The sequence below is a fragment of the Dendropsophus ebraccatus genome, chromosome 5, assembly GCF_027789765.1.
Source record: "Dendropsophus ebraccatus isolate aDenEbr1 chromosome 5, aDenEbr1.pat, whole genome shotgun sequence".
Taxonomy (NCBI): Eukaryota; Metazoa; Chordata; class Amphibia; order Anura; family Hylidae; genus Dendropsophus; species Dendropsophus ebraccatus.
This window is the reverse complement of record NC_091458.1, coordinates 93,370,086-93,396,204: the sequence shown is the minus strand read 5'-3', so window position 1 is coordinate 93,396,204 and position 26,119 is coordinate 93,370,086. Positions and strand designations below refer to the sequence as shown.

At 40.7% G+C, this 26,119-nt stretch overlaps 1 protein-coding gene and 1 long non-coding RNA gene across 2 annotated transcripts; one reads left to right on the top strand and one right to left on the bottom strand.

Annotated features, from left to right (window-relative positions):
• The first annotated feature begins 827 nt into the window (after positions 1-827).
• LOC138792815 (ileal sodium/bile acid cotransporter-like) lies at positions 828-21,288 on the top strand. Its single transcript, XM_069970745.1, has 6 exons — positions 828-1,207; positions 4,255-4,373; positions 11,112-11,200; positions 16,684-16,859; positions 19,281-19,438; positions 20,946-21,288. Exons 1-6 carry the CDS (start codon positions 828-830, stop codon positions 21,077-21,079), a joined length of 1,056 nt encoding a protein of 351 aa, XP_069826846.1. The 3' UTR covers positions 21,080-21,288.
• On the bottom strand, positions 20,385-24,897 carry LOC138792819 (uncharacterized). Its single transcript, XR_011363185.1, has 3 exons — positions 21,950-24,897; positions 21,789-21,833; positions 20,385-21,009 (listed from the first exon to the last, which is right to left on the bottom strand). It is a non-coding gene; the product is annotated as an uncharacterized lncRNA (long non-coding RNA).
• Positions 24,898-26,119: the final 1,222 nt, after the last annotated feature.

The window sequence follows — 26,119 nt, the reverse complement described above, 5'->3', positions numbered from 1 at the left end:
TGTTGTCTCCAGTTTGGGTGGGGTTTTGAAACTCAGTTCCATTGAAGTAAATGGAGCTTAATTGCAAACCACACCTAAAATGAAGACAACAGTAGGGGCCATGTTTTTGTAGCACTGGATAACCCCTTTAATAAAATACACATTTCCTACATAGGTTTAAAGGTTAAGAGCCCTGAAGCAAAATGTGTCAAATTATTACGTGAAACATGCCCGGATTTATCAGTCTGTCTGGGGACAAAAACTGTCTCATATGCCCACAACAATGGCCCTAATTTTTCAATATGTGTAAAATAGAAACATTGTTGCTTTGGGCAACTTACCCCAGTAATTTGGGCAATTTACCCCTATTTTCACTCTTTGATAAGTTTAGACCAATCAATCACAAGTGGTATATACTGTGTACATTTAGCTAGATGCAAAAATGTGGGGCTTTTATATGCCATAACTTAAACTCAATGCCCCAAGTCATAATCTTTTGCAAAAAAAAAAACACAGAGGGAACGTGACAAAACATTAGCTTGAAGTTCACCAGTCTAAATAGCTCCAGTAACCTGCAAAGTGTCCATAAATTATTAAGCTTAAGTCTTGTAAAATCTTACTAAATATATCTCAAGAACACAACCTCTTAACTCTGGTCTTTCCTGTTCTTTCGGCTGTACCATGGAGTGCTGACTTCATAATGCATTTTTGTCACTTTTTATTAGATTTCCAATGTATATATACAGGTGATCTTACAAGGCCATTCTCAGACTTTAGATATCATGCAGCAGCTGCTGAGTAGTTTCTTGTTTAATAGGTGAAGAAGACTTAGGAAAATCTGAATAGCCATGACTCAAAATATGTCATTTTGTCCAGCAAATGCCACCATTTGCAATGGTGCAGACTGTCTATTGCCGCCGGACAACTTTAATAAGATTCTTAACACTATTTTGAGTACCACAATCACAATCTTGTTGGCTCTTGTCATGTTCTCCCTGGGCTGCAGTGTGGAGTTTAAGAAGTTTTGGGGTCACATTAGATGGCCATGGGGTATCATAGTGGGTTTTCTTTGTCAGTTCGGAGTCATGCCAATTGCTGGTTTTGTGCTAGCACTTGCATTTAATGTCCACCCACTTCAAGCTATTGTAATTCTTATAATGGGATGTTGTCCAGGAGGCACTGGTTCCAATGTTTTGTCATATTGGGTGGATGGAGACATGGACTTAAGGTAAGATTATATAATCAAATTGTATATGTAATATATTTAACCAATTTTGTTTGTTGCTTTAGGTACGTAAAAAGGGTTGTGTCAATAGTGACAGATAATATCAGACATTTTGGATATCATCCTGCATAATCGGAAAAGACGGATGGTACCATGTATGTGAGGCTGCCTTCCTACTAAAATTAACTTTTAGGGGCTGACTTTAAAGTCTGTGTTTTAAAATTTTAACTACCGAATTAAAAACAAAAACTAAGTAAATCAATTCACAAATTTAAATGTTAAAAAAAAATCACATAAATGGTTTTTGTGCAATTTTTTGTTGTCTTTTAGAGCAGAATATATGTGAATTCTAAACCTAAATATTTGGATACTATACTACGTCTCATTGATTTTATTGAAAACTACAAGCCATTATTTACATGGCGTTATAATGTTATAAGCGTAAAACATATTTCTGAAGCTTTTTTGCCTTTAAATATACATATGATTTTTTTTCTATTTTGCCTCATATGAATCCAGCCTTGGCTTGCTGGTTTGAAAATATGATTCACACCAGGTGTAAATGTTTTACACTTTAAGCTGAAACATTTACAACTGAGAATCATTAACCTTTTTTTCCATAGCATTTGCTTATATTTATACATTTGCTTTTGAGATTTTACACTTCAGTTTATTATTGAATAAGTTTCTTGGCCAGAGAACATATCCATCCACAAGACACAAAAGCAGAGTATTGTTGTCCAAATTGAGTTATAGAACAATTTCTACATACTGCATTACCGCACTAATTTGGACAAAATAGTTTCATAGATAAACAACAACGCTATATAGGTATTAGTATTGGGAGACTGCAAATGAACAATAAATTGGATCTGTCAGCTGCAATTCACTTTCCAAACTGCTAACACTTTTAGATAGGTCAAAGAGACACAGGGTACTGATTATACATCTGTCTATGCCTCTACAAAATAGAAAAATGCTTTATACTTCATCACAAAGTGTCAAAGTGTTCAAAATGCTGCAAGCTTGACTGCCTCCTCACTCCCCAACCTAATACCTGATTCTACTTGAAACTTAGCTTCAACCTGACTCTTACTTAAAGCGACTCTGTACCCACAATCTGCCCCCCAAACCGATTGTACCTTCGGATAGTGGCTTTTAATCCATGATCTGTCCTGGGGTCCGTTCGGCAGGTGAAGTTATTGTCTAGAAAAACAACTTTTAAACTTGCAGTTCTGTGTCAAACTGGCATGGCCTAGAGTGTCTGTGCATTAGGCTGGCCTAACCTCTCTGTCCCTCCTCACTGCCCTCTTCATCATTAGAAATGCTCCAGGTAGGTATTCTCCTATTCCTCACTTGTCTGAACAGTGCACAGGTGCCTTAAAGATCCAGCCCATGTGCCCTGCTCACACAGCTGATGAATAGGAGAACTCCTGTCTGGAGCATTCTTAATGATGAAGAGGGCGGGGAGGAGGGACAGAGAGGTTGTGCCAGCTTAATGCATAGACACTCTAGGCCACGCCAGTTTGACACAGAGCTGCAAGTTTAAAAGGTGTTTTTCAGGATAATAACTGCATCACCTGCCGAACAGACCCCAGGACAGATCTTGGATTAAAAGAAGCTATCTGAAGTTAGAAATTGTTTTGGGTGGGCATATTGTGGGTACAGAGTCACTTTAAGCCAAGGCAGGGCTGGTAGGGAAAGTGAGGAGGCATTCCAGTTTGCAGCATTTCAGAAGCTTGGGAAAGTCACTTTTAAACTTTGCACTGAAGAACCAAAGCATTTTTCTATGTTCTGGAAGTACAGACAGATAGGTCAAGTAAACACATGGGATCTTTCATCTAACAGTTATCTAACAGTGTCAGCAGACAGATTCCTTTTAAGCACTTCTAATACAAACCCCTATCAAAGTTACTATCTCCTTAGCTGATAAGAGATAATGTGTAAGATAAATCCATTTCAACTTATCTACTGCATACATGTAAATATGGTCATATCTCCCCAAAGATCAGATATGGAGATAAGATAGCGGGAAACTTATCTTTTTCTAATTGTGATCAGGCTTTGTTACACTTATAATAATGTACAACCAGAAAATGGATTTTTTTTGTGTGAAACCTTGGATTACAAGTAACTTGGTTTGAAAGCACTTTGCAAGACAAGCTGACATTTAAAAAAAAATAAATTGTAACCTAGTAAACTAGCAAGAATTCTTAATACAAGCCCATCCTGATACTATACTAGCTAGAAAGCCCTCTCATTTTAACCCACTGCTACCTGATCAACTCTGCCGGTAATCGGATGCCTTACGGCTTTCCTCCAGTGCGCGTCCACGTGACCGCTGCTTCCCTTCACCGATAGCTTCTCCAGGCAACAGCCACCTGGGAACTTTTGTTTGGAGGGAAGGTCAACTGATTAACCCCTTTTTTACTAATACAGTGTTTGTTTTATTGATAAAGAACATTTGACCTATCTTATTTTTGGGTTGTGGAAGGACTCATCTGAATTTCTCTTTCAAAAAATGTCCATTGCTATACCAGAGATTTGGATTACAAGCACATTCCCAGAACAAATTATGCTCATAATCCAAGGTTTCGGTGTATACTGAAGTAAAAATGTCTAACCTCATATGGTCAATTTCCCTTGTCTGATCATTTTTGGTAACACCTTCTACTTCAGTGATATCTGGGCACAGTTGAAGCAGGAAAGTTGCCAACAAACAGGAAAATAGACTACATTTACACATTGTTTTTTGAGCCTTATTTTCTGCCATTTTTATGTTCACACAGTCTATTCAGTCATTTGTGATTTTGACCCCTTTTCCAGCTGACAGACACCAATGTGAATACATACGTAGCCCAATGCTGAGCTCCATGTTTTGTACTATGGTCTGGCACCTCCCATGGGCTACTACCAGGTTCCTTGCATTTCACTGTATTTATTGTTTAATAAATGTAAGTTCCGATGATTGTACAGCATATTATACTGCTGTGAAACAACTTACATTTTCTAATGTCTGAATCTTATATGTGTTTGTTTGTTTTTTGCAGCTTGAGCATGACCACTTGTTCCACATTGTTTGCACTTGGTATGATGCCTCTTTGCCTATTCCTATACACCAAAAAATGGGTTGATTCTAATGCCATTGTAATACCATATGATACCATTGGTAAGTAGAAACATAAATACCCTGTTGACTATGTAGCAGAGTCAGTAACTAAAACTATTAGATCCACTGCAAGTCTCCCCAAGATCCCAAATGTGGTAGCTATAAGGAAGAACCTGCCTTCATGGCTGATTGACTGAGAATTCTCCCCTGACCAGCTGATCACTTTGGAGGAAATGTGCCATGGTGCCAGTGAGGTGATCCCTCTCCCTCCTACTCTGTTTTACATAAAGCAGGCACTGTTATGGTCACATACTGTAAATGTGGTTTATCTAAGATGTAGTCCCTACAGTGCTGCCTAGACTGGGGTTTTGTATCTATGGCATCCCTGGGTCTAGGCGCACTTGACCACAATACCCAGAATAGTTTTGGATAGTTAGCAGTAGGGCTCATTCATTAACAGCCTAGTCAGGAACTCGGCCTAGGGTTGTCACCAAGAGAGTAGTCAAGATACGACAGGCCAGAGGAAAAGACAGATGTACTTGTATAGTCAGGAATGCAGCCAAAGGTGGGGCAGAAGCAATATCCAGCAACAAAGAATACAGCTTCAGCTTAAGAATATAGCTGAAAAAATATGCACTCATGTGGCCAAATGTGACTATAAAAAATTAAGAAAACAATTTGGGCAATAAGGCTCAAATTGGCTTTGTAAGATGTCGTTGTCATGGATGTAGTTGTCATGGATACTTGCTGGGATACCGTTTTAGAAGCAAATTAATTAGGTAATAGTACCCACCTCTTAGGACTACTCTCTGAAGGGTCTTCAAAAGGGTTGCGGGAACACTTTAAGTGGGGTTTCTTTAAAAGCTTTGGAACATAAACAATTGTTGGGAACCTAACGTCTCTGTTTAGGGCAAAATACCTTCCAATTAATAAGAGAAAAATAGTTTTCCATGGAATTTCCTGCTATCCAGAATTTGCTAAGGGCCCTTTTACACAGGTCACTTGTTGGCAATGAGTGTTGCTAGAAACACTTCTTTGGCCAGGAATCGGTCCATGTAAAAGTGTCATCGATCAGCTGAGGAGTGGGAAAACTCCTGCTCATCGGCTGATTGCATATTTTAAGCATGCCAAAAAATCTTTGTTTACCCTGAGTAAACAAGGGATGTGCATCCAATAGCAATGTATTGAAAAGTCCACACGACTGATACAAGGATTATTTGTGCAGCCTGACCTTTTATTAGTTCAAAGAAAGAATCCCAGCTCACCACTTCACTCAGGACCAGAATTTGCTCAAATCCAGTGCATGGCAAGGCAGCCCAAATAGAAAGTGAAGAAATGGAAGAAGTCCGTGGAACTTCGCAACTCTGCGAAGTTCCAATCTGAAATGTCTTTATTGCAACATGAACACACTTCGCAGTCCACAAGATTAGGCCAACATGTTTCAGACACGCAGGTCCTTATTTATGACTAAGTACCTGCGTGACAGAAACATGTTAACTTAATGTTGTGGAGTGTCTTTGTGTTGCAATAAAGACATTTCAGATTAGAACTTCAGTTGCTAGACAACTTCCATTTCTTCAGGCCATCTATTAGTTGTGCCATGTAAAGGCACTGCAAGTGACTACCGATCTCGCAGATGTGCACTTGTTTGTGGCCACAGACAGCCAAAGGTCATCTAATGCAAAAGGACCTTAAAGCGTACCACTTAAACAAATGTCTGACATGTCATGTCATGGGTCTCAGCTCCAAGACCCCCACTGATATAAACTTATGATATGTCACTACACATGTCAGAAGTTTGTTTAAATGAAAGGTAGATAAGTCTAAAAATCAGTTGAAGGGCAGAAGCAGACATTTTCTTAATAAAAAAACCTATTGACCATAGGGTTCAGAAGAGATATATGAAAATTAATGGGGATTCTTGGGGAAGGTGGCAACTAAAGGCAAAATAGCATGGCTTAATCTGCTTCAGTTCAAACTTGCACAATATAAGTTTTAAATGGATGTTCTTCTGGACAAATTTTGGACCTGGATATTGACATTTGAATGTTGATTTATCAGGGGAGCTAGAAGCATTTATCCGGATAGGCATTCATATACTGTATGTATGAGGATATTGCTCAACGACATGCTTGATCCACTCCTTCTGGCCATTATTCTGAAGACTCTAACAACATGAAAAGTCTAGAGACCCTACACTGTGCACTCTAGAATTTAGAGACAAATTGCACTCCTTGATGAGAAGTTATATGAGTTATGGGACCACAGAAGTGAAAAATCTAATTAATGATGGCCTGAGCTAACTGAGGAGAGGGTAATGCTGACAGGGGACAAAATGGTCCACATTTTAGAGAGACTCACTAACACCCAAATGGTAGTGCAATCCTAAATAGGAGCCACATAGGTAATAAAGCCTTTGGCTTATAGTGTCTGTGCCCTAGGCCTGCGACGCCTCTCCTCTCTTTCTCTCCGTCCTCCTCATCATTAGGAACGCCCCTGGGAAGGATTTCTCCTATTTATTGCTTGTCTAAACAGTGCACATGTGCTGTTTTGGATTATTAAGGTACATGTGCACTGTTAAGACAAGCGATGAATGGGAGAAATCTTGCCCAGGGGCGTTCCTAATGACGAGGAGGGAGGGGAGGAAGAATAGAGACACTCTAGGCCAAGCCTTATTGACTTGGATGCTGCAGAGTAAAAGATATTTTTTTACCCTGACCAAGGCACTGGTGAATACAGTATCGATTTAATGTTTTGGTTCCAAACTTGGCCATTAGCAGAAGCCCCTATACAGCTCAGCAGACTGAAAAATAAAAATATTATGGAGGTCTGGTAAAATAAAAGCTACATAAATTGCATATAACACTGAAGAATATAGATAACAAATCAGTTTTACCACACAGTGAAAACTGTAAGCCCCCCACAAATTGCATTTTTTTTATTTCACCCCACAAATAATTTTTTGCAGTTAGACTATTTTCACACAAATCAGTATTTTGGTCAGTATTTGTTGTCAAAATCAGGTCTAGAACTTACAGAGAAAATTATAATAAAAAGATTTCCAGAGATTCTATGTTTTTAACCCACTCCTGGTTTAGGGAGAAAAAATACCAAAATTCAGAACAAAATACTATGTGTGAACCTTAAAGGGTTAAACATTTCATAAAAGTAGTAGCAAAAGCAGCATTTATGGTGCACATGCATAATTGTGCACAGAGCTGTGTGCTAGAAAAAAGCCAAAAAGGAAACTACTGTAAAGTGGTGCACAGTAATATTTCTGGTCCTTTGTGTTCATTTGGTATGCAGGTGTGGTCATGAATCCACCTCTTAATCTGTGCATGTCCCTGTACCGGACTGTTGGCTGCCATCTTTATATTTTGGTAGGTTCTTTGTAATGAATAAAAAAAATGCTGGAACATCTGGGCTGAACACATAATTGGTAATCTGATTAGAGGGTGCCCTGGTGTTGAGATGCCTAGGGATCAGCTATAGGCTATGTTCACACAACATCTCTAATGCACAGACATGTTGACCCTTCAGACCAAGAGATGCTGTTTTTATCAGATACTAGTTTATAATTGGTTAAAACATGAGGGCCATAAACAGGAACTCTTCCTCTGTCAACTCAGACTTCCCTAAGAGGATATTTGAAAATGAAACTTTTTTCTGAACTAAAATTCCACTTCTATTTCTACATAGAGAACATAGAATCCATTGAAAACATGGTCGTAGAATCAACAGAAGGAGCAGTAAAATATTTAGTAGTTCATTCTTTACTGTGTTATCTTTGACACTTTACATTCAATGGCTTAGAATCCATTATTTTAAAGTTTTTCCTTGAAAAGTGCAGACTAATCACATTGTGCACTTACATTATTCAGGTAGTGATTTTTTAGGGCACTATGATATTGACTTCAGGAAATAGTAGAAGCAAATCAAGTTCAGGTGATAAATAGAACAGATAAAGGTATGTATTATTACAACTGATTAACGCCTGCCTGAGGTTAGTGGACGAGGTAAATTAAGTGAGTTGAGAGGTAAGGCTATCTTCTCTGCATACTGATCAGGTTGATTTGAAGAAGAAACACTGGTTTCTAACACAAAATTACAAATGCTACACCAAACAATATACATCCCCAATTCCGAAATCTAAATAAAACACAATGCAATGATTTACAAATCTCAAAGACTCATATTTATTCATAATAGATCATGAAACACCAAGTTGGAAAAAATTAACTAATTTAGAACTTGAGGCCAGCAACACATTTAAAAAAAATAATTGGGATAAAGCAACAAAAAGCTGGAAAAGTGAGTAGTACTAATAAAAACAGTTGGATAAGCAATCTGCAACCAAGTCGCATAGCAGGGTATAAAAATATCATGTTAAAGAGAAAGAGTTTCTCAGAAGCAAAGATAGGAAGAGGTTTACACACATATATGCAAAATATTCCTCATCATGAAATTGCAAAGACTTTCGACCCTCTACAGACACAATATCATGGAATATTCAGGGAATGTTGGATTCTAATGATCTACAGGCCCTCAAATGGCAGTGCATTAAATACAGGAATGATTCTGTATTGGAAATCACTGCATATGTGCAGGAACAGTTTCAGAAATCATTGTCTTGTGAACACAGTTTTTGGGAAACTTTTTGGAAACCATGGATGTTGTGTCCTAAAGACTTAAGAGGGAAGGGGCCATGCAGCTTTTATTAGAGCACAGTACCAAGCCCTGCATCTCTCATAGTATGGGGATGCATTAGTGCCTTTAGAGCGCATAATTTGCACATCTGGAAACGCCTTATCAATGCTGACCTGTATATAGAAGTTTTTTTTAACAAGATATGCTCCCATCCTGACAACGTCTCTTTCAGGGAAGGTGCTGCATCCATACTGCATCCATCTCAATGGCATAGCTTCCCAGAAAAAGAGTCTGGGTGCTGAACTGGCCTCCCTGGTACTCAGACCTGGGACTGTTGAGCAGCTATAATCCTATGTATTTATAAAGTGTTAGCAAAATAACGAGGGAAGCCGCACAACAGTAGGCAGAACCCTGTTTTAAAATGTGTTGCTGCCATCAAATTCTAAGTGAAGTAATTTTTTTTTATTATTAAAAGTCTCACTTTCATCTTATATTTATTCTATTGTGAATAAAATACAGGTCTATGAGATTTGCAAATCATTGCATTGTGTTCTTATTTATGTTTATTACTGTGTTAAAAAGGTATTCCAGGAAAAATTCACTCTGCTCTTTCCGTCAGAGCCGGCGGGGCCTGATACAGAGATTGGCAGGGGGTACAGAGGTCTGACCCCAGCGATTTTCTACTTTTCCCCTATCCTGTGGAATACTCTTTTAGTTATGATGTTAATTATTTGGAATGGTGGTTGTATATGTATTGTCACGCATCCCAAGCACATGGTTGGAACTACAAGGGGTTCGTGTATATCCACTCACTTAATCTTACTCTCAACTTTATACTTAGATTGTCAATGATCATAAATTAGACCCCAACTAAGTCTACTCACCCTAGTTACATGCTACCACCACTTGTCAAATACAGTTGAAGGCCTGGCACGCATACACTACTCTCTATCATCAAAAGGTTAAATACTCTATTATGGCTGTGGATTAGCGCATATAAGGACCTAACTTACCAAGAAACGTGTAGTGCTTACAAAAAGGTTAACAAAGAGACAGGACTGTCCTAAAGTAAAATATGCACAAAATACAGTACTTATTTATGTTTCTGCTTTCCCAGGGGGTAGGATAAACTACTGGACATAGTGGACTGCAGCTCCATCAGCCTGACCCCTACATAGTGGACAATTTCTTTATGGTCGCAGGCATATGAGTGCTCAATTCCAGTCCTCAAGATCCACCAACAGGTCATGTTTTGAGGATATCCCATACAAAGAACAGCTGTGATAATACCTGATGCAGTATAATTGTATCACCTGTGAAATACTAAGGAAATCCTCAAAACCTGACTTGTTGTGGCCATAAGGACTGGGACTGAGAAACACTAACTTAGTGCAGCCTGCTCTAGATCAGGTTTCAGTTCATTATATTAATTTGGGTTACCAACTGGAGATTTAAGTGATGGGGGGGGGGAGAGGAATATTTAATTGTGTCTTAGGATCTTCATTTGTCTGTTCATAGAAGTTGCATGCCAGAAACCCAAAGTGTAAAATGCCTACTATAAGGCTATGTTCACACAATGTAAGTTTCCTATTAATCACAGCCGTTGTTACCGATTTGTAACAACAGCCGTGATTAATAGAAAACTTCCGTTGTGATGCCATCTATGGAATCCAGGACGGATTGTATACAAATAGTATACACTTCGTCCGGGATCGCTAGCGGCAGTACAAAAAACTGACATAGCGGCCGCACAAGCCTAACAGGTCACACAATGGAGAGTGCAGCTGAATTAAAATTAAGCCCAAATGAAGATGATGATCTTCACTAATACCGGACATTCTGTGACCTGGTTTGTTTGCCCTTCAAAACCTGGTCATAAAACGGTGGCCCTGCCACTTCACGTAGGTCTTATGGCCTTCTGCCTTTAGAGTGCTAATCCAAATAAAATACACATCTAAGTATATGTTCTGTTTATGTTTTTATTTATCAGTTTTTACTATTTCTCCATGAATGAGGCATTTCCACAGACAGCTAAATCATTATAGTAGTGACTTATGTATAATACTATATAGGAATGTGCCATATCACTGATGCATGACAGATAAGATGACTCTTCTGATATTAATAATTATCTTTCACTTTTTATCTTAGGTATTTCTTTGGTAACTCTAGTAGTTCCTGTTGCGATTGGAATATTTGTAAACTATAAATGGCCCAAACAAGCAAAAATTATTTTGAAGGTATGGAAAACAAAAGTAAAATTGATGCATGCATATTTACCACATTTTGTGGAATCAGTTTTGAATAGGCCCACATGCTGCAGAACTAAGGCACCCTTGACAAAGGCGCCTAGAAACCCCAGACTGCATATATTGCTGTAGTGACTGGGGCCTGTGTAGTTTCCATTAGATGAGGCTATGGGTATGTTCACACATAGTATTTTGCTCAGTCTTTTTTCAACAACAACCAGGAGTAGATTGAAAACACAGAAAAGGCAGAAAATGTTCACACACTATGTTTAAAAAAAAACTGAAAAGCAGCCTTTTCTATTTAAAATTATGTTTGTTTTTGCCACAACTTAATTGACTTGTCAATGGAATGACTGACGTCCAATGCACACATTGTATTAAATAACGGACATCGTCTGCACAGACGTCAAAATAATGATCATGACAATTACTTTCGGTTGACTTTTTCAAACACTGGATGTTATTTTTTTAATTGTTCACACACAGTTTTTTCTTTTTTTCACCATCCTTTCACCATTTTTACTATTAAATTCAATTATTATAGTTTGGTTAGACCTTTGGTGTGTCTTTAATTGAAAAATTAAACACACACCCAAATGCCAATTAATCCAGCTTAACTAGAATAATGTCATTTTTTTCTTTTCAAAAAAGGAGAGGAAAAATGTAGTGTCAGCATAGCCTGTCAGTGCAATTGTTTCCATTATAACTTTGCCCTGTGAGTTCCACTTCTGATTTTGGTTAAAGGGGTTGGCCACTTTATAGTAAAATAGTTCATTGTACAGTATTAGTAAGTGTACTCACCGCACTTACTGACAGCAGCTCCCTGTGTACCTCATAGAGCTAAAATCAATGTTCAATTCTCTTCCATTCACAGTCAGCACATGCCCAGGTCTTAAGGTGCCCACCTCCTAACTGTTAGATATATTATTCAGAGTCTAACCTTTCCTTATGTACCCCCACCCCTATACCCCATATCCCCGGTTATTGTTACCTTATCGGACTGCTTGCTATATTGGTCATGTAACTTTACTGCAATTTTCTTTGTTATATCATTTGATTTGAGAACTTTTTCTGAAAAATGTAAATAAAAAAGGAAGAAAAAGTAGATAATTAAAGTACAGACTACATACACCATAGAAAACACAACATAGCAGGCATGGGCACTAGGTTGTAGTCAACACTTTTTTGTTATTCTCCATAAAGTATGATGTTTTGGAGTATGGGTTGAGGCATAGGATGTAAAGATGAAATGTCACAGTCGAGTAAAGATTAAATAAAGAAAACACCAGACCAGATAAGGAAGACCCAGAAGGACACTGGTGTATTGCAGCAGAGATCAGATCATTCTCAGGAATGCTTTTGGCTCAAAATAAAAAAAACACAGTCTCCATCTAAATGAGGTGAAAAGTACACTCACCGGCCACTTTATTAGGTACACCTGTCCAACTGCACGTTACCACTTAATTTCTAATCAGCCAATCACATGGCAGCAACTCATGGTCAAGACAATCTCCTGCAGTTCAAACCGAGTATCAGTATGGGGAAGAAAGGTGATTTGAGGGCCTTTGAACGTGGCATGGTTGTTGGTGCCAGAAGGGCTGGTCTGAGTATTTCAGAAACTGCTGATCTACTGGGATTTTCACGCACAACCATCTCTAGGGTTTACAGAGAATGGTCCGAAAAAGAAAAAACATCCAGTGAGCGGCAGTTCTGTGGGCGGAAACGCCACAGCCTACCTTAGTATTGTTGCTGACCATGTCCATCCCTTTATGACCACAATGTACCCAACATCTGATGGCTACTTTCAGCAGGATAATGCGCCATGTCATAAAGCTAGAATCATCTCAGACTGGTTTCTTAACCATGACAATGAGTTCACTGTACTCAAACGGCCTCCACAGTCACCAGATCTCAATCCAGTAGAGCATCTTTGGGATGTGGTGGAACGGGAGATTCGCATCATGGATGTGCAGCCGACAAATCTGCGGCAACTGTGTGATGCCATCATGTCAATATGGACCAAAATCTCTGAGGAATGCTTCCAGCACCTTGTTGAATCTATGCCACAAAGAATTGAGGCAGTTCTGAAGGCAAAAGGGGGTCCAACCCGTTACTAGCATGGTGTACCTAATAAAGTGGCCGGTGAGTGTATAATGAGATGGGGTTTTTTTTTCCGGTTTTTATAAATGGCTCGTACAATCTTTTATACATATGCAATGTATCATTTACAGTACAGTGGTGCCTTGGATTACGAGCATAATTCGTTCCAGGACCCTGCTTGTAATCCAAATTCACTCTTAAACCAAAGCAAATCTTCCCATGAGAAATCATAGAAATGCAGACAATTGGTTCCACACCACAAAAATAATGATTTATTATTCTGAATAACATGTAAAACAAATGAAACAAACATTTTGAACAGCTGAATATGTGATATTATAAGTTACTGTACAGTAATGGAGAGGATGGGAAACACAAGGGCGGACAGAGACTGCGGGGAGCATAAAGGAATGAGCAGAACAGATGTGGCACATACATGCAGCGCTCTCTGTCCGGGGAGAGAGGGGTTACAGCTATGGAGAGATTACCTCCACAGTTCTGTCCCCTGATGTAAGCCCCAGCCTGAAGTGGATCTGCTATGATTTGGAAGGTGAGGGAGACTTCCTGGGTCAAAGTACAGTGTTGTAGACCCCGCTATGCAGACCATGCCCCTCCTTTACTCGCGCTCCACCCAGTACAGGGAGCTCTTAAACCAAAGCAATGCTCTTAAACCAAGTCACAATTTTGAAAAACTATGTAAAAACAGAAAGAAAAAAACGCACTTTGGGAGTGGTAACGTTCCTATGGTTTGAACAGGACTCTAGGAAATAAAACACTCACAATTGGTGAGTGGTGAAGCTTCACCACTCACTGCAGACCAACGCCCAAGAGATTAATAACACAATTCTGTCGGGATCGCTACACCCTCCGGAGGATCCAAGTCACCGGTCCAACATGGAAAGGCATAAAAAGAAAGAAAAATTGGGGAGCGATCTATTCTCTAGCAACCAACATTTAACCGTGATATCGTTGAAGTAAGTGGGTAACTCATGTCTCGGAGGGGAGATTGGTCAAACTCCCCCCCGCCGCCAGGAAATCTCTTAGCCGCAATACAGCCAGTCGATGTTGCACTTCTCAGTGAAGGACAGGATTTCTCCCCAGATCTTCTATGCGCAGCCTATTGAGTCTTCTGTCGTGCTTTACAGCTAGGACCGGAGCAAATTCCTCAATCACAGTGATTTGAAGATAAATTCGGTGATAATATTAAAACAACAAATTTATTCTTTGTCCAACACGTATCGGAATACCCAATTCCTTCATCAGGGACATAGTAGCAAATAACTGACATACACTTTAAAAATCCCACTAGCTCCTTATTCCTCCTCCCCTTTATATCACTGCCGAGGCAAAATTTGCAATCTAATTCATAGAACATACATTTATAAAAACACACATATACATAAATATCTCAACTCTATTAGACAACAAACACATATATAGCAATAAAATTTATACCCTTTCTATCATCTCGTTAAGTCCATTGGGTACCAAAGTGTCTAATTTGAATATCCAAAAGCTCTCTCTTTTGCATAACCTATTAAATCTATGCAGCTGAAAATTTATCCTTTCTATTGGAAATACTTTTAATCCACTATCATCTCCATTGTGAAATTGTGAAAAATGACGGGAAACACTATGTTTGGGGAATCTATGTTTAATATTGAATCTGTGTGTATTGACTCTCCGTCGTAGAGATTGAGTGGTTCTTCCCACATACTGGAGGCCACAGGACCACTCCAGAACGTAAATAACAAAATCTGAACCACAGTTTAGATGATCTTTAATAATTATCTCCTCTTCTGATCTTTCCCCTTTTACCACTTTAGTGCCTTCTGTAATATAAGGACATGTTTTACACATTTTTTTCCTACATTTATATATTCCTACTTTCTCCCCCATACTTTCTTTTTTTCTTTTTCCTGATTTTAATCTTGGGTATGATGGTGCTATCTGTTGTCCAATTGTTCGTGCTCTTTTAAAAATCATGCTGGGACCCTCACCGATCACCTCACTCAAGAACGGATCCCTCATTAAAATCAACCAATTTTTCTTTAAAATATTTTTTATGGCTGTATGATTGCTTGAGTATTTGGTGATGAAATTAACATTATGAGGTTGGCAGGCCCGCTCATCCATTCAGTGGCTGTAGCAGGGTCACGCCTCTGCTGCTAAATGGCTGAGCAGGCCTGCCAATGTCATGTCTCAAGTTCTCTTTGAGAAGTGAGAGGCCGAAGACCAAGGGACGGGAGCAGCACAAAGCGGGCCCCATTGCTTGACCCCGGGAAGTAAGCGGACTTCATTGTCTTTATCCAACCCTCCCCTGTGCTACTGAAAAAACGCCTCCCACCCTGAGTATCCCTCTAAGTCCAACAATGATGTCTGAACAGCTCCTGACATTTTTCGGCTATATCTTCCTTCTTCTCCGCCTGTTTTCTAAAACTCAACATGGACAAAATAGAACTAATCATCTTTCTCTTATCTCGCTTCACCCCTCTATCTAATCTGTCAATCACAATCAATGGCTGCACTCTGTCCCCCGTCCTTGGGGACACCTTTCCTTCTACTAGGTCTTTTAAACCGCACATTAAGAACCTGACCACCTCCTGCCGCCTTCACCTCAAAAACATTCCCCAAATCCGCTCTTTTCTCAACCCTGACTCAACTAAACTGCTGGTACATGCTCTCATCATCTCTCGCTTGGACTACTGTAACATCCTCCTGTAACATCCTCCGCCTTCCATCAAGCACTCCTGCTTCCCTCCAGTCTATCCTTAACTGCATGACTATTAAACCTCTCCCCTCGCCTTGCCCCTCTACTCTTCCAATCCCTTCACTTGCTTCCAATTGCCCAACAAATTCATTTTAAATTGTGACTATGACATACATGGCCATCCACAACCTATTACCTCTGTAAACCTCTGACCTGATATTACACTACCATCCTTCGATCCTCCAATGACCTCCTTTTGTGCTCCCCCCTTGTTCGTACCTCACACAACCGCCTCCAAGATTTTGCCTAAGCTTCCGCCATACTCTCTTGTCCACAATCAAGACCTTCAAAAGTAACCTGAAAACAAATCTCTTCAACTAGACTACAACTTTTAATAATTCTGCATTACACTTTGGCTGACCATTACCCTTACCTTGTAGATTGTAAGCCCTCGTGGGCAGGGTCCTCTATCCCTATGTACCAGTCTGCCACTTACCTCATTCTCATGCTTTGATGTTGTAATGTTCTGTTTCTTAACACTTATTGCTTGTATAGTGCTCTGCAACCAAGAATGTTTTAAAAATAAATAATAATAACATAGGATAAATCTTTTATTGAAGTTTTGCTGCTGAACAAAGAAATGAAAGATGTTTTTTTTTCATAGGTGGGGTCAGCAACTGGAGGTATTCTCATAGTTACTATAGCTGTGATTGGAGGAGTATTGTACAAAGGATCCTGGATCATAGATCCAAAATTGTGGATAGTAGGAACTGTATTTCCAGCTATAGGATTCACAATGGGCTTCATCCTAGCAGCCATGGCCAATTTATCATGGCAAAGGTATGCATTTAAGTGTTACGTATATCTGACAAAATATGGAAATGAATTATGGAATACTTGTCTTGAAGAAACTGATGTTAAACAGTTTTTTCCCCAACTTTTATTGCACTATAATTATCATCCAGTGCTATCTTAATTTAGACATATGTCAATACAATAAGGAAGCAAGAAAGAAAGAAACTGAGTGCCCTAATACACGGAGCGATAATAGACCGAATCGGGATGATTTGGCTGATTATGGTTCTGTGTAATAGAGACAAAGATCACCTGATGAATCATTTCTTAAGGCCCTGACCTAAAATCATCGGACTGACGATTGAACAAACAGTTCATACATTACCTGTCCACGTTCCTGGTCTTCTCCTGCCCTCTGCATGCTTCCTGCCCAGTGATTGGCTGAGCAGCCTGTCAGCTCAGAAACTACTCTGAAGCTGCAGCCACGGGACCAGGAAGCAGGCAGAACGCAGGAGAACGCCGGGAGCCTGGACAGGTTGTGTGTTAACTGTTTGGTCAAGGGCTGCATGGACATCGCTAATGATGTCCGTGCAGCACTTGCTAAACGATTGTGAGGCAGTGTAACTGGCTCAGTAAACAAGGGCCGATCTAGCAGTTCAGCGCCTGTTTACACTATTGAACTGGCCTTCATTGGCCCGTGTAATAGCACCCTAACAGTGGAAGACTAATCCCCCGACACATACAATCTCCACTAAGTATAATTAGACATTTTTGTCATTCAATAAAAAAATATGTATCTCAAAACATAAAATCAATGACTGTAACAAATTGATAGTGATACATGTGAATGGGCCCTAAAGGGATTTCTGGGGCTGAATATGACAGCTCATCAGTCACAGGACTGTTACAGCCACAGGACAGCTCATCAGTCACAGGACAGTCACATCCACAAGACAGTAACAACCACAGGACAACCACATCCTCAGGACAGCTCATCAGTCGCAGGACAGTCACATCCACAGGACAGCTCATCACTCACAGGACAGTCACATCCACAGGACAGCTCATCAGTTACAGGACAGTCACATCCACAGGACAGCTCATCAGTCACAGGACAGTCACATCCACAGGACACCTCATCAGTTACAGGACAGCTCATCAGTCACAGGACAGTCACATCCACAGGACAGTAAAAACCACAGGACAACCACATCCACAGGACAGCTCATCAGTCACAGGACAGTCACATCCACAGGAAAGGTCATCAGTCACAGGACAGTCACATCCACAAGACAGTAACAAGCACAGGACAACCACATCCACAGGGCAGGTCATCAGTCACAGGACAGTCACATCCACAGGACAGATCATCAGTCACAGGACAGTTACATCCACAGGACAGGTCATCAGTCACAGGACAGTCACATCCACAAGACAGTAACAAGCACAGGACAACCACATCCACAGGGCAGCTCATCAGTCACAGGACAGTCACATCCACAGGACAGCTCATCAGTCACAGGACAATTACATCCACAGGACGGGTCATCAGTCACAGGACAGTCACATCCACAGGGCAGCTCATTAGTCACAGGGCAGTCACATCCACAAGACAGTAACAACCACAGGATAACCACACCCACAGGGCAGCTCATCAGTCGCAGGACAGTCACATCCACAGGACAGCTCATCAGTCACAGGACAGTTACATCCACAGGACAGGTCATCAGTCACAGGACAGTCACATCCACAGGACAGCTCATCAGTCACAGGACAGTCACATCCACTAGGACAGCTCATCAGTCACAGGTCAGTCACATCCACAGGACAGCTCATCAGTTACAGGACAGTCACATCCACAGGACAGCTCATCAGTCACAGGACAGTCACATCCACAGGATAGCTTATCAGTCACAAGACAGTCACATCCACAGGACAGTAAAAACCCCAGGACAACCACATCCACAGGACAGCTCATCAGTCACAGGACAGTCACATCCACAGGAAAGGTCATCAGTCACAGTCGAGTCACAGGACAGTCACATCCACAAGACAGTAACAACCACAGGACAACCACATCCACAGGACAGCTCATCAGTTACAGGACAGTCACATCCACAGGACAGCTCATCAGTTACAGGACAGTCACATCCACAGGACAGATCATCCGATCACTAGTCCCGACTCCTGCCTCGTGTATTATTAAAAAGTGAGTTACGGGGTTCTAAAGCTATAGAGCCCGAAACCGCCGCCACCATAGGAGACCAGAGTGCAAGGTGTGTGCAGCCATTCTGGGAGCCTAATTTCGCATAAATGTGCTGCTTGGTTCCCTTTAAACTGTGTTTGAGATGACATATGCTTTTTAAACTAGTTCAGAGTATGGACATGAACTTGATTGTACTGTGGGTTATATAACTGCATTACTTTCACCTCATACAACTTATATATACTAAACAATGTATTTAGGTGTCGCACTGTGGCGTTGGAGACTGGGATGCAGAACACACAGTTATGTTCTACCATTGTACAACTTTCATTTACACCTCAGCAGCTGGGACTGATCTTCACATTCCCATTGATATACAGTATTTTCCAAATTCTGATTGCCATCCTGTTTCTCATATGTAAGTACCAGCTGTTATTTTATTATTCTTTTAGCAATAAGGAAAGAACACTTTAGGCATGACAAATTACAGGTACACAATGCATTTGAAAAGTCTTCAAACCATTTCACTTTTTTCACATTTCGTTATGATGGGGACCAATTCCCGCCATTCTTCTGCACGCAATGCTCCATAATGACAAAGTGAAATCAGAATCTTAGAAATCTTAGAATCTCTTTGGTAACTTATTAAAAAGGTGAAAAGGAAAAACAAAATATTGCATTGACATAAGTGTTCAGACCCTTAGTAGTTAGTAGAAGTAGGCTTTGGCAGTGATTACAGCCTCCAGTCTTCTTGGCTATGATGCAACAAGGTTTACACACCTGGATTTAGTAGGGGATGTGTGAACAAAACAACATACCTTCCCACCAGGCCCTATTCCACCAACAGATCTGACGACAGATTATCTGCCAAATATTTGAAGCCAAACCCAAAGAGGAGAAATCCAGCCTTTCCTTTATCACCTGTTCTCTGATTATAGTTTGTTCCTGGGTTTGGCTTTAAATCTTTGGCAGATAATCTGTCGTCAGATCTGTTGGTGTAATAGGGCCTTTACCTTCCCTCCTCCAGCGCTGGTCCCCTCCCTGCCTCCCGGTCTAAAGAGGGGACTTGGGACATAATGTTCCAAGCCCACTCAGCCAGACAGCGGCTGTAGCGGTGTCTCACCTCTGCCACTAACTGGCTGAGCAGGCCTGACACATCCCGTACCAAGTCCCAATCATACCTAAAAGCGGCCAGGGACCGAGCACTGGAGTGAAGGACAGTGGACTCCAGTGCTGGAGCCAAGAAGGTGCGGTAAGTGCAACTGTCCTCCTCCTCAGCAGTTTTGAGAAAAAAAGTCTGTGCCCAGGCTTCTCCTTTAAGTCAGGGGTCTGGCAGGACATTCAGTTGTCACTCCTGTGTTTCCATGGCTGTGTAAATAATCATTGTCTAGTTGGAAGATGAACCTTCAGCCCAGTCTGAGGGGAATCTGGATCAGGTTTTAGTTAAAAATATCTGTGTACTTTTCTTTATTCAGCTTTTGGCCTCGATTCTTAGCATCATGTCTAGAGGAACCAAGGCACTGCTCATAACCTACACAATACCATTAGTACCTTACAGTGAAGCATAGTGGTGGCATGGTGGCTGCTCCAGTTGCGCTTGACTTTAGTCACCACTGCTCTCCAGCCGGACTGTTTGATTGCTATGTAGACTGGAGGTCACTTTCTAGATGCATGCCTGTAAGAGTGACATCTGGTCCACACATTAGTCGCTGTGTGAATGAGTCAGTCACACTGGTGAGAAGTGAGGGCAGGAACTGGCCAAGTATTGTGGAAATAAAGCCAACCAATAAGATAGGGAGGAGGACATCTGTCTTATTTTAAAATAGTAATGCTGGGGAGTAAAGGAAATGGTTTTTGACTGGTTTTCCTTGTGCTCACAGTCTTATAAGTTTTATATAGCTCATTTATTTGCTTTTCACTCCCAGGTTACCAAATATATAAAAGGATATGTGGCAAAAAACTTGCAGTGGATGATTCAGCTGAGTTGCCCTGTGAACAGACAAATGAGGGATTTGATCTTGGAGAAAAGCCAACTCTCGATGAAAAGTCAAATATATGAGACTAAGAAATAACAGATAAGATGAAGAACACCCGACACAAGATGGACGATAGCCTGGCAGGATGTAAAATTCATTCACATTGTGGAATAGTATTCGTTCCTAAGTGCAATATTTAATATTTTTGGATGTGAAATCTATGATGAACATCAAGATTAGTGAACACCCAAATGACTAAATTAGTTAGTGCTTCTGTAATGTTCATGGGCCCTTAAAGGAGAAGTCTGGCCAAAATTAATTTTTGATATGTTGTTGCTTATGAAAAGTTATACAAATTTCTAATGTACATTAATTATGGGAAATGCACATATAGGGCTATTTCCCTTAATTTAGTAGATCAGAAAGTGTTAGAATTCTCTCAGATCCAGTGACGTCACAACGAAAGGTGTAATTCCTATGGAGTGTCCAGCAGGGGGCGCTCTCTATATAGAAGTCTATGGGACTTTATTGTTTCTATGGATTTCTATGTAATGTAATGTAATGTAGTGTAGTGTAGTGTACAGTGCTTTATTGAACGAATACATCTATGGAATACTTTGGGGAGCAAGTGTCCCTGCTCCCCAAAGTATTGCATAAATGTATTCATTCAATGTATTAGGATTTATATTATAGCTATAAATCAGTTATTGAAACTGTATGGGGGCCTTTAGGGCAGAGTTGAGATCTGTGACTACAGCTCATCTACAGTCCCCACAGTAGTCTGGACTATACCTTCTGTCTCAGCATTGATTCAGGCTTCTCCCCTCAGATTGGCTGCTGGATATAAAGACAAGTCTATTACAGTATGAGGAGAGCTCACTTTTATCACAATGGCATAATGATACAGTACAGATGACTAATTTACTAGACAGAAGATAATATCAGGTACCTACCTATTATATACTAAGGGAAGTTCTGGGGTCGCTGCTACACCTATACCTTCATACATAGAGGCGGTCTTCTGTTACATTGGTATCTACAACATGGCAGACATGTGGAAAGCTATTAGATCAGAAAGCAGTATAGGTACTGAAACATTTAAAAAGCATATTTTTTCTTTGTAGTTATTATGGTCTTATTATTAAAAGAGTCTGCTAACATTTGCATCTACAGCCTCTACAATGTGCTGCCCGCTCAGCTAGTCAGTGACTTGGGCAGGACACAGCTACAGCCACTGACTGGCTGAGCAGGCAATCCATCACCCTAGTTGGGTACTTTTCCCCGGGTCGTGGCAATAAAACCCAGCAGGGATCCGGGAGCCTATGATGCTGCGCGGCAGTGACACGGGAACAGGTAAATAGAGCTTCTTTATTATGTTCCCCGCTGCAGCCAAATTTTCGTTTTAGACAGTTCCCCTTTAAAGCAGTACTCCAGTGCATATAGGCTGTATTATAAGTCATTCCTTTTTTCAGAAATTCAATTCAAAAAGTAAAACACCTATATTACAAACATAGGGAACTTTCTAGTGTATATTTCTGTTAATGTTGATGGTTGTGGCTTACAGCCAAGGGAAACCCAAAATTCATTATCTCAGAAAATTAGAATAATTAACCCAAAACACCTGCATAGGCTTCCTAAGCATTTAAAAAGGTCTCCTAGTCTGGTTCTGTAGGCGACACAATCATGCAGAAGGCTGCTGACTTGACAGATGTTGAGAAGGCAGTCATTGACACACTCCACAAGAAGGGGAAGCCCCAAAAGGCCATTGCTTAAAAAAAAAAAAAAAAAAAAGTGCTGTATTAAAGCATTAATGTAAAGTTCAGTGGAAGGAAAAAGTGTGGTAGAAAAAGGTGCACAAGTAGCCGGAATAACCACAGCCTTGATAGGATTGTTAAAAAAAAGGCCATTCAAAAATTTGGGAGAGATTCACAAGGAGTGGGCTACTGCTGAAGTCAGTGCTTCAAGGGCCATCGCATACGGACGTCTGCAGGACATGGATTACAAGCGTCAAAGTCCATGTGACAAGCCACTCTTGACCAATAAACGCCAGAAGTGTCTTATCTGGGCCCAGCGGTCAGAGGTGGTGGTTTCAGATAAAAGTAAATTTTGCATTTCATTCGGAAATAAAGGTCCCAGAGTCTGGAGGAAGAGTGAAAGAGGCAAACAATCCAAGCTGCTTGAGGTCTAGTGTGAAGTTTCCACTTGGCACCTGTCCACACTACAAAAAGTACCAATACCTTTCAATAACCACAGTGCTTGATTGGCCAACAAACACGCCAGACCTTATCCCCATAGAGAATCTATGTGATATTGTCAAGAGACACCATACCCAACAATGCAGACGAGCTGAAGGCCGCTATCACAGCAACCTGGGCTTCCATAACACCTCTGAAGTGCCATCAGCTGATCGCCTCCATTGATGCAGTCATTTATGTAGAAGGATTGATGAAGTAATTTATGCAGAATTTACTGTACATACTTTGAATTTGGCCAATATTTCTGTGTTAAAAATTCTTTTACAGTCGGTCTTATATAATATTCTAATTTTCTGAGATAATAAATTTTGGGTTTTTCTTGACTAGAAAAGCTTCACTCTGCAATGACTCTACAGGGGTTTCACTTATTGAATTACTGAAGAAAATAATTTTTTGATGATATTCTAATTTATTGAGATGCACTTGAATATATGCTTTAACACCATTTTTTTAATGTACGTTTGTTGCTGATTCCAAATGCTTAAAGTGTTTTTTATACCTCCCATCTAACCACCAAAAGTTGTGTAATTATATACCACTGCCATTTGTTCAGTCATGTCAGGGTGTTTCAAAAGGTCCACTTCCCTTATTCAGGCCAGTCTGCTGAATCACATCTTTGGAAGCACAGCACTTGTTGGCTGAACAGACTGGAAGACACATGATCCAGAAAGCTGGGCAGGCCATAGTGCACCAATTACATCTGCAGGGAGTGGTAGAAGCTACAGTAATGTACATCATGTGCCGTGCAGTCCAATACAGAAGAAAGGCAGCTTTACATCCTGTGACGACAGGTATTCAGGGGTGTTGGAGCTGCACATTATGGTGACAATTAGAGATGAGCGAATGTGCAGTAGAAACAAAGCAAAACATTTCGATTCTGCTCATGAGGCTGCGGGGCTTTGAAGTCTGCTGCACTCCATGCTATGCCTCCCCAGGTGCTGGAAACGATGGATCACATTCTGGAAAACTTCTCCCAGTTTCCCAGGACTGGATCCATCTTTTTTTGAGCACCTGGGGAGGAGCAGAGCAGACTTCAAAACTCTGCAACCAGATAAGCAGAATGCCAGTAGCAACAAAACGTTTCGCTTCGTTTCTACTGCAAATTCGCTCATCACTAGTCACAATAAGCACATGACAGTCCTAAAGCCCTAAAACCACTGGTTTGAGCCCTTTTTTATACTGTGCCAGATAGTCCCTTTAAGTGTCTTATGTATATAGTTAGCTGTAAACATTTACTACTTTATCCCTATGTAAATAGTTTGCAATGTGTCATATGGTAGCATCTATGCTGATATATAATAAAGTGTAACAATATAAAAAATGCAGGCAGCAGAAAAATGCTTTTTTTTTGGTGTACATATTTGGCTTAAAGGGTATCTACCATTTGCCCATGTAAAACAAAAAATAAAAAATAAAAAAATCATGCCCCCATCACTTCTGTCATCCTAATAGCATGTCAATTCTTTGGGCGGAGAGCAGAGGCGCATGAGAAAAACTATTGAAACAATGGGACAGGCGCAACTTCAAGCAGTATCCACGGTGGGGGCTCTGCATGAAGTTCACACTGAGCAAAAGTGGTGGAACAGGCCATAAAGAGGCTATCAAACCTGAGAAAAACATGGCCACTTTCTTCCAGACACAGCACCACTCGTCTCTAGTTTGGGCGGGGTTTTGCAGCTCAGTTCCACTAAAATGAATAGAGCTTAAAGGGAACCTGTCACCCCCCGTGCCGGGGTGACAGGCTCCCGACCCCCCGCTACAGCCCCCTATACAGGAGAGTCCAGCGCTTCGTCATGCTCTATGAGCGTTGGACTCATCTCTCAGCGGGCGCGCCGGGCTGCAGCGGCTGATATCTCCGGGACCCGACGGGATCAGGTGAGTATAGGGGGCTGTAGCGGGGGGTCGGGAGCCTGTCACCCCGGCACGGGGGGTGACAGGTTCCCTTTAATTGCAAGCCACACCTGGACTAAAGACAGGAGTCAAGTTATCTCTAGAAGAAAGTGAGCATGTTTTCCTACTGCTGGAAAACCCCTTTAAGGCTGTATTGCACAGCATCATTTTCCGGGGGAAGTGAGCACCGACCAGTCAGCTCAGTGCTCACTTCCCCCTTTCCTCGCAAGCTGCCTGTGCTATTACATACAAAGACAGCAAGCAGGAGGCCCATTATAGTCAGTGGCGGTCTGCCGCCACCACTTCTGTTACGCGGAGCAATGCACTGTAGACCGTTGCTAACAAATTCATGGTCTTTGAATGCTAAAAGAGCATGATCAGGTGAAATTGTGCATATTGGCTGATTGTTGACTTTCAACATGCGCTATTACACTAAACGATTAACATCCTGAATGGTCAGTAAATAAGGCCAATAATCATTTACTGTAATAGGGTCTTTAGACTAGGAAGATTATAAAGACTTAAAAAACAACCTGAAGTAAAAAGGTGTTGCCTCTCATTTTTTAATGAATAGTTATGTTTGAGCGGAATACCCTTTTAAGTTTCAAGTGCTCAGGCTGCCAATCAAGCGTCAATGGCTACATGCCACTATTTGGAAAAGATTTATAGATTCTTTTAGCCATTTTTGGGCTACCCCAAATGCTAATATGTAGTTTGTATACCAGCTCTCTTTTGTGGTTAACTTTTCAAAAGAAGTCACTTGCACTTAACACATAACATAAAACTACAAGTGAACTAACAGCTGTTTTCCCACTGTATTCAGTGGAAAAAGAAAAAACAGACATTATGGGGATTTCTTTTTTTTTCACCTCAAAATGAATCCCCAAAATGTGTGTGAAAATAGCCAGAAGGTGGATTTTCATAATGTCTCGCATGTAAATTTTACATTTGCAAAAATGCATGATTTGTGCATGGAGT

Excerpts from the sequence above, each read along its gene's own strand:
- LOC138792815 (XM_069970745.1), top strand. The coding sequence starts at position 828 with ATGACTCAAAATATGTCATTTTGTCCAGCAAATGCCACCATTTGCAAT. Across the intron at positions 1,208-4,254 it reads GATGGAGACATGGACTTAAG|CTTGAGCATGACCACTTGTT; the intron begins GTAAGATTATAT and ends TGTTTTTTGCAG. Across the intron at positions 19,439-20,945 it reads TGCCATCCTGTTTCTCATAT|GTTACCAAATATATAAAAGG; the intron begins GTAAGTACCAGC and ends TTTCACTCCCAG.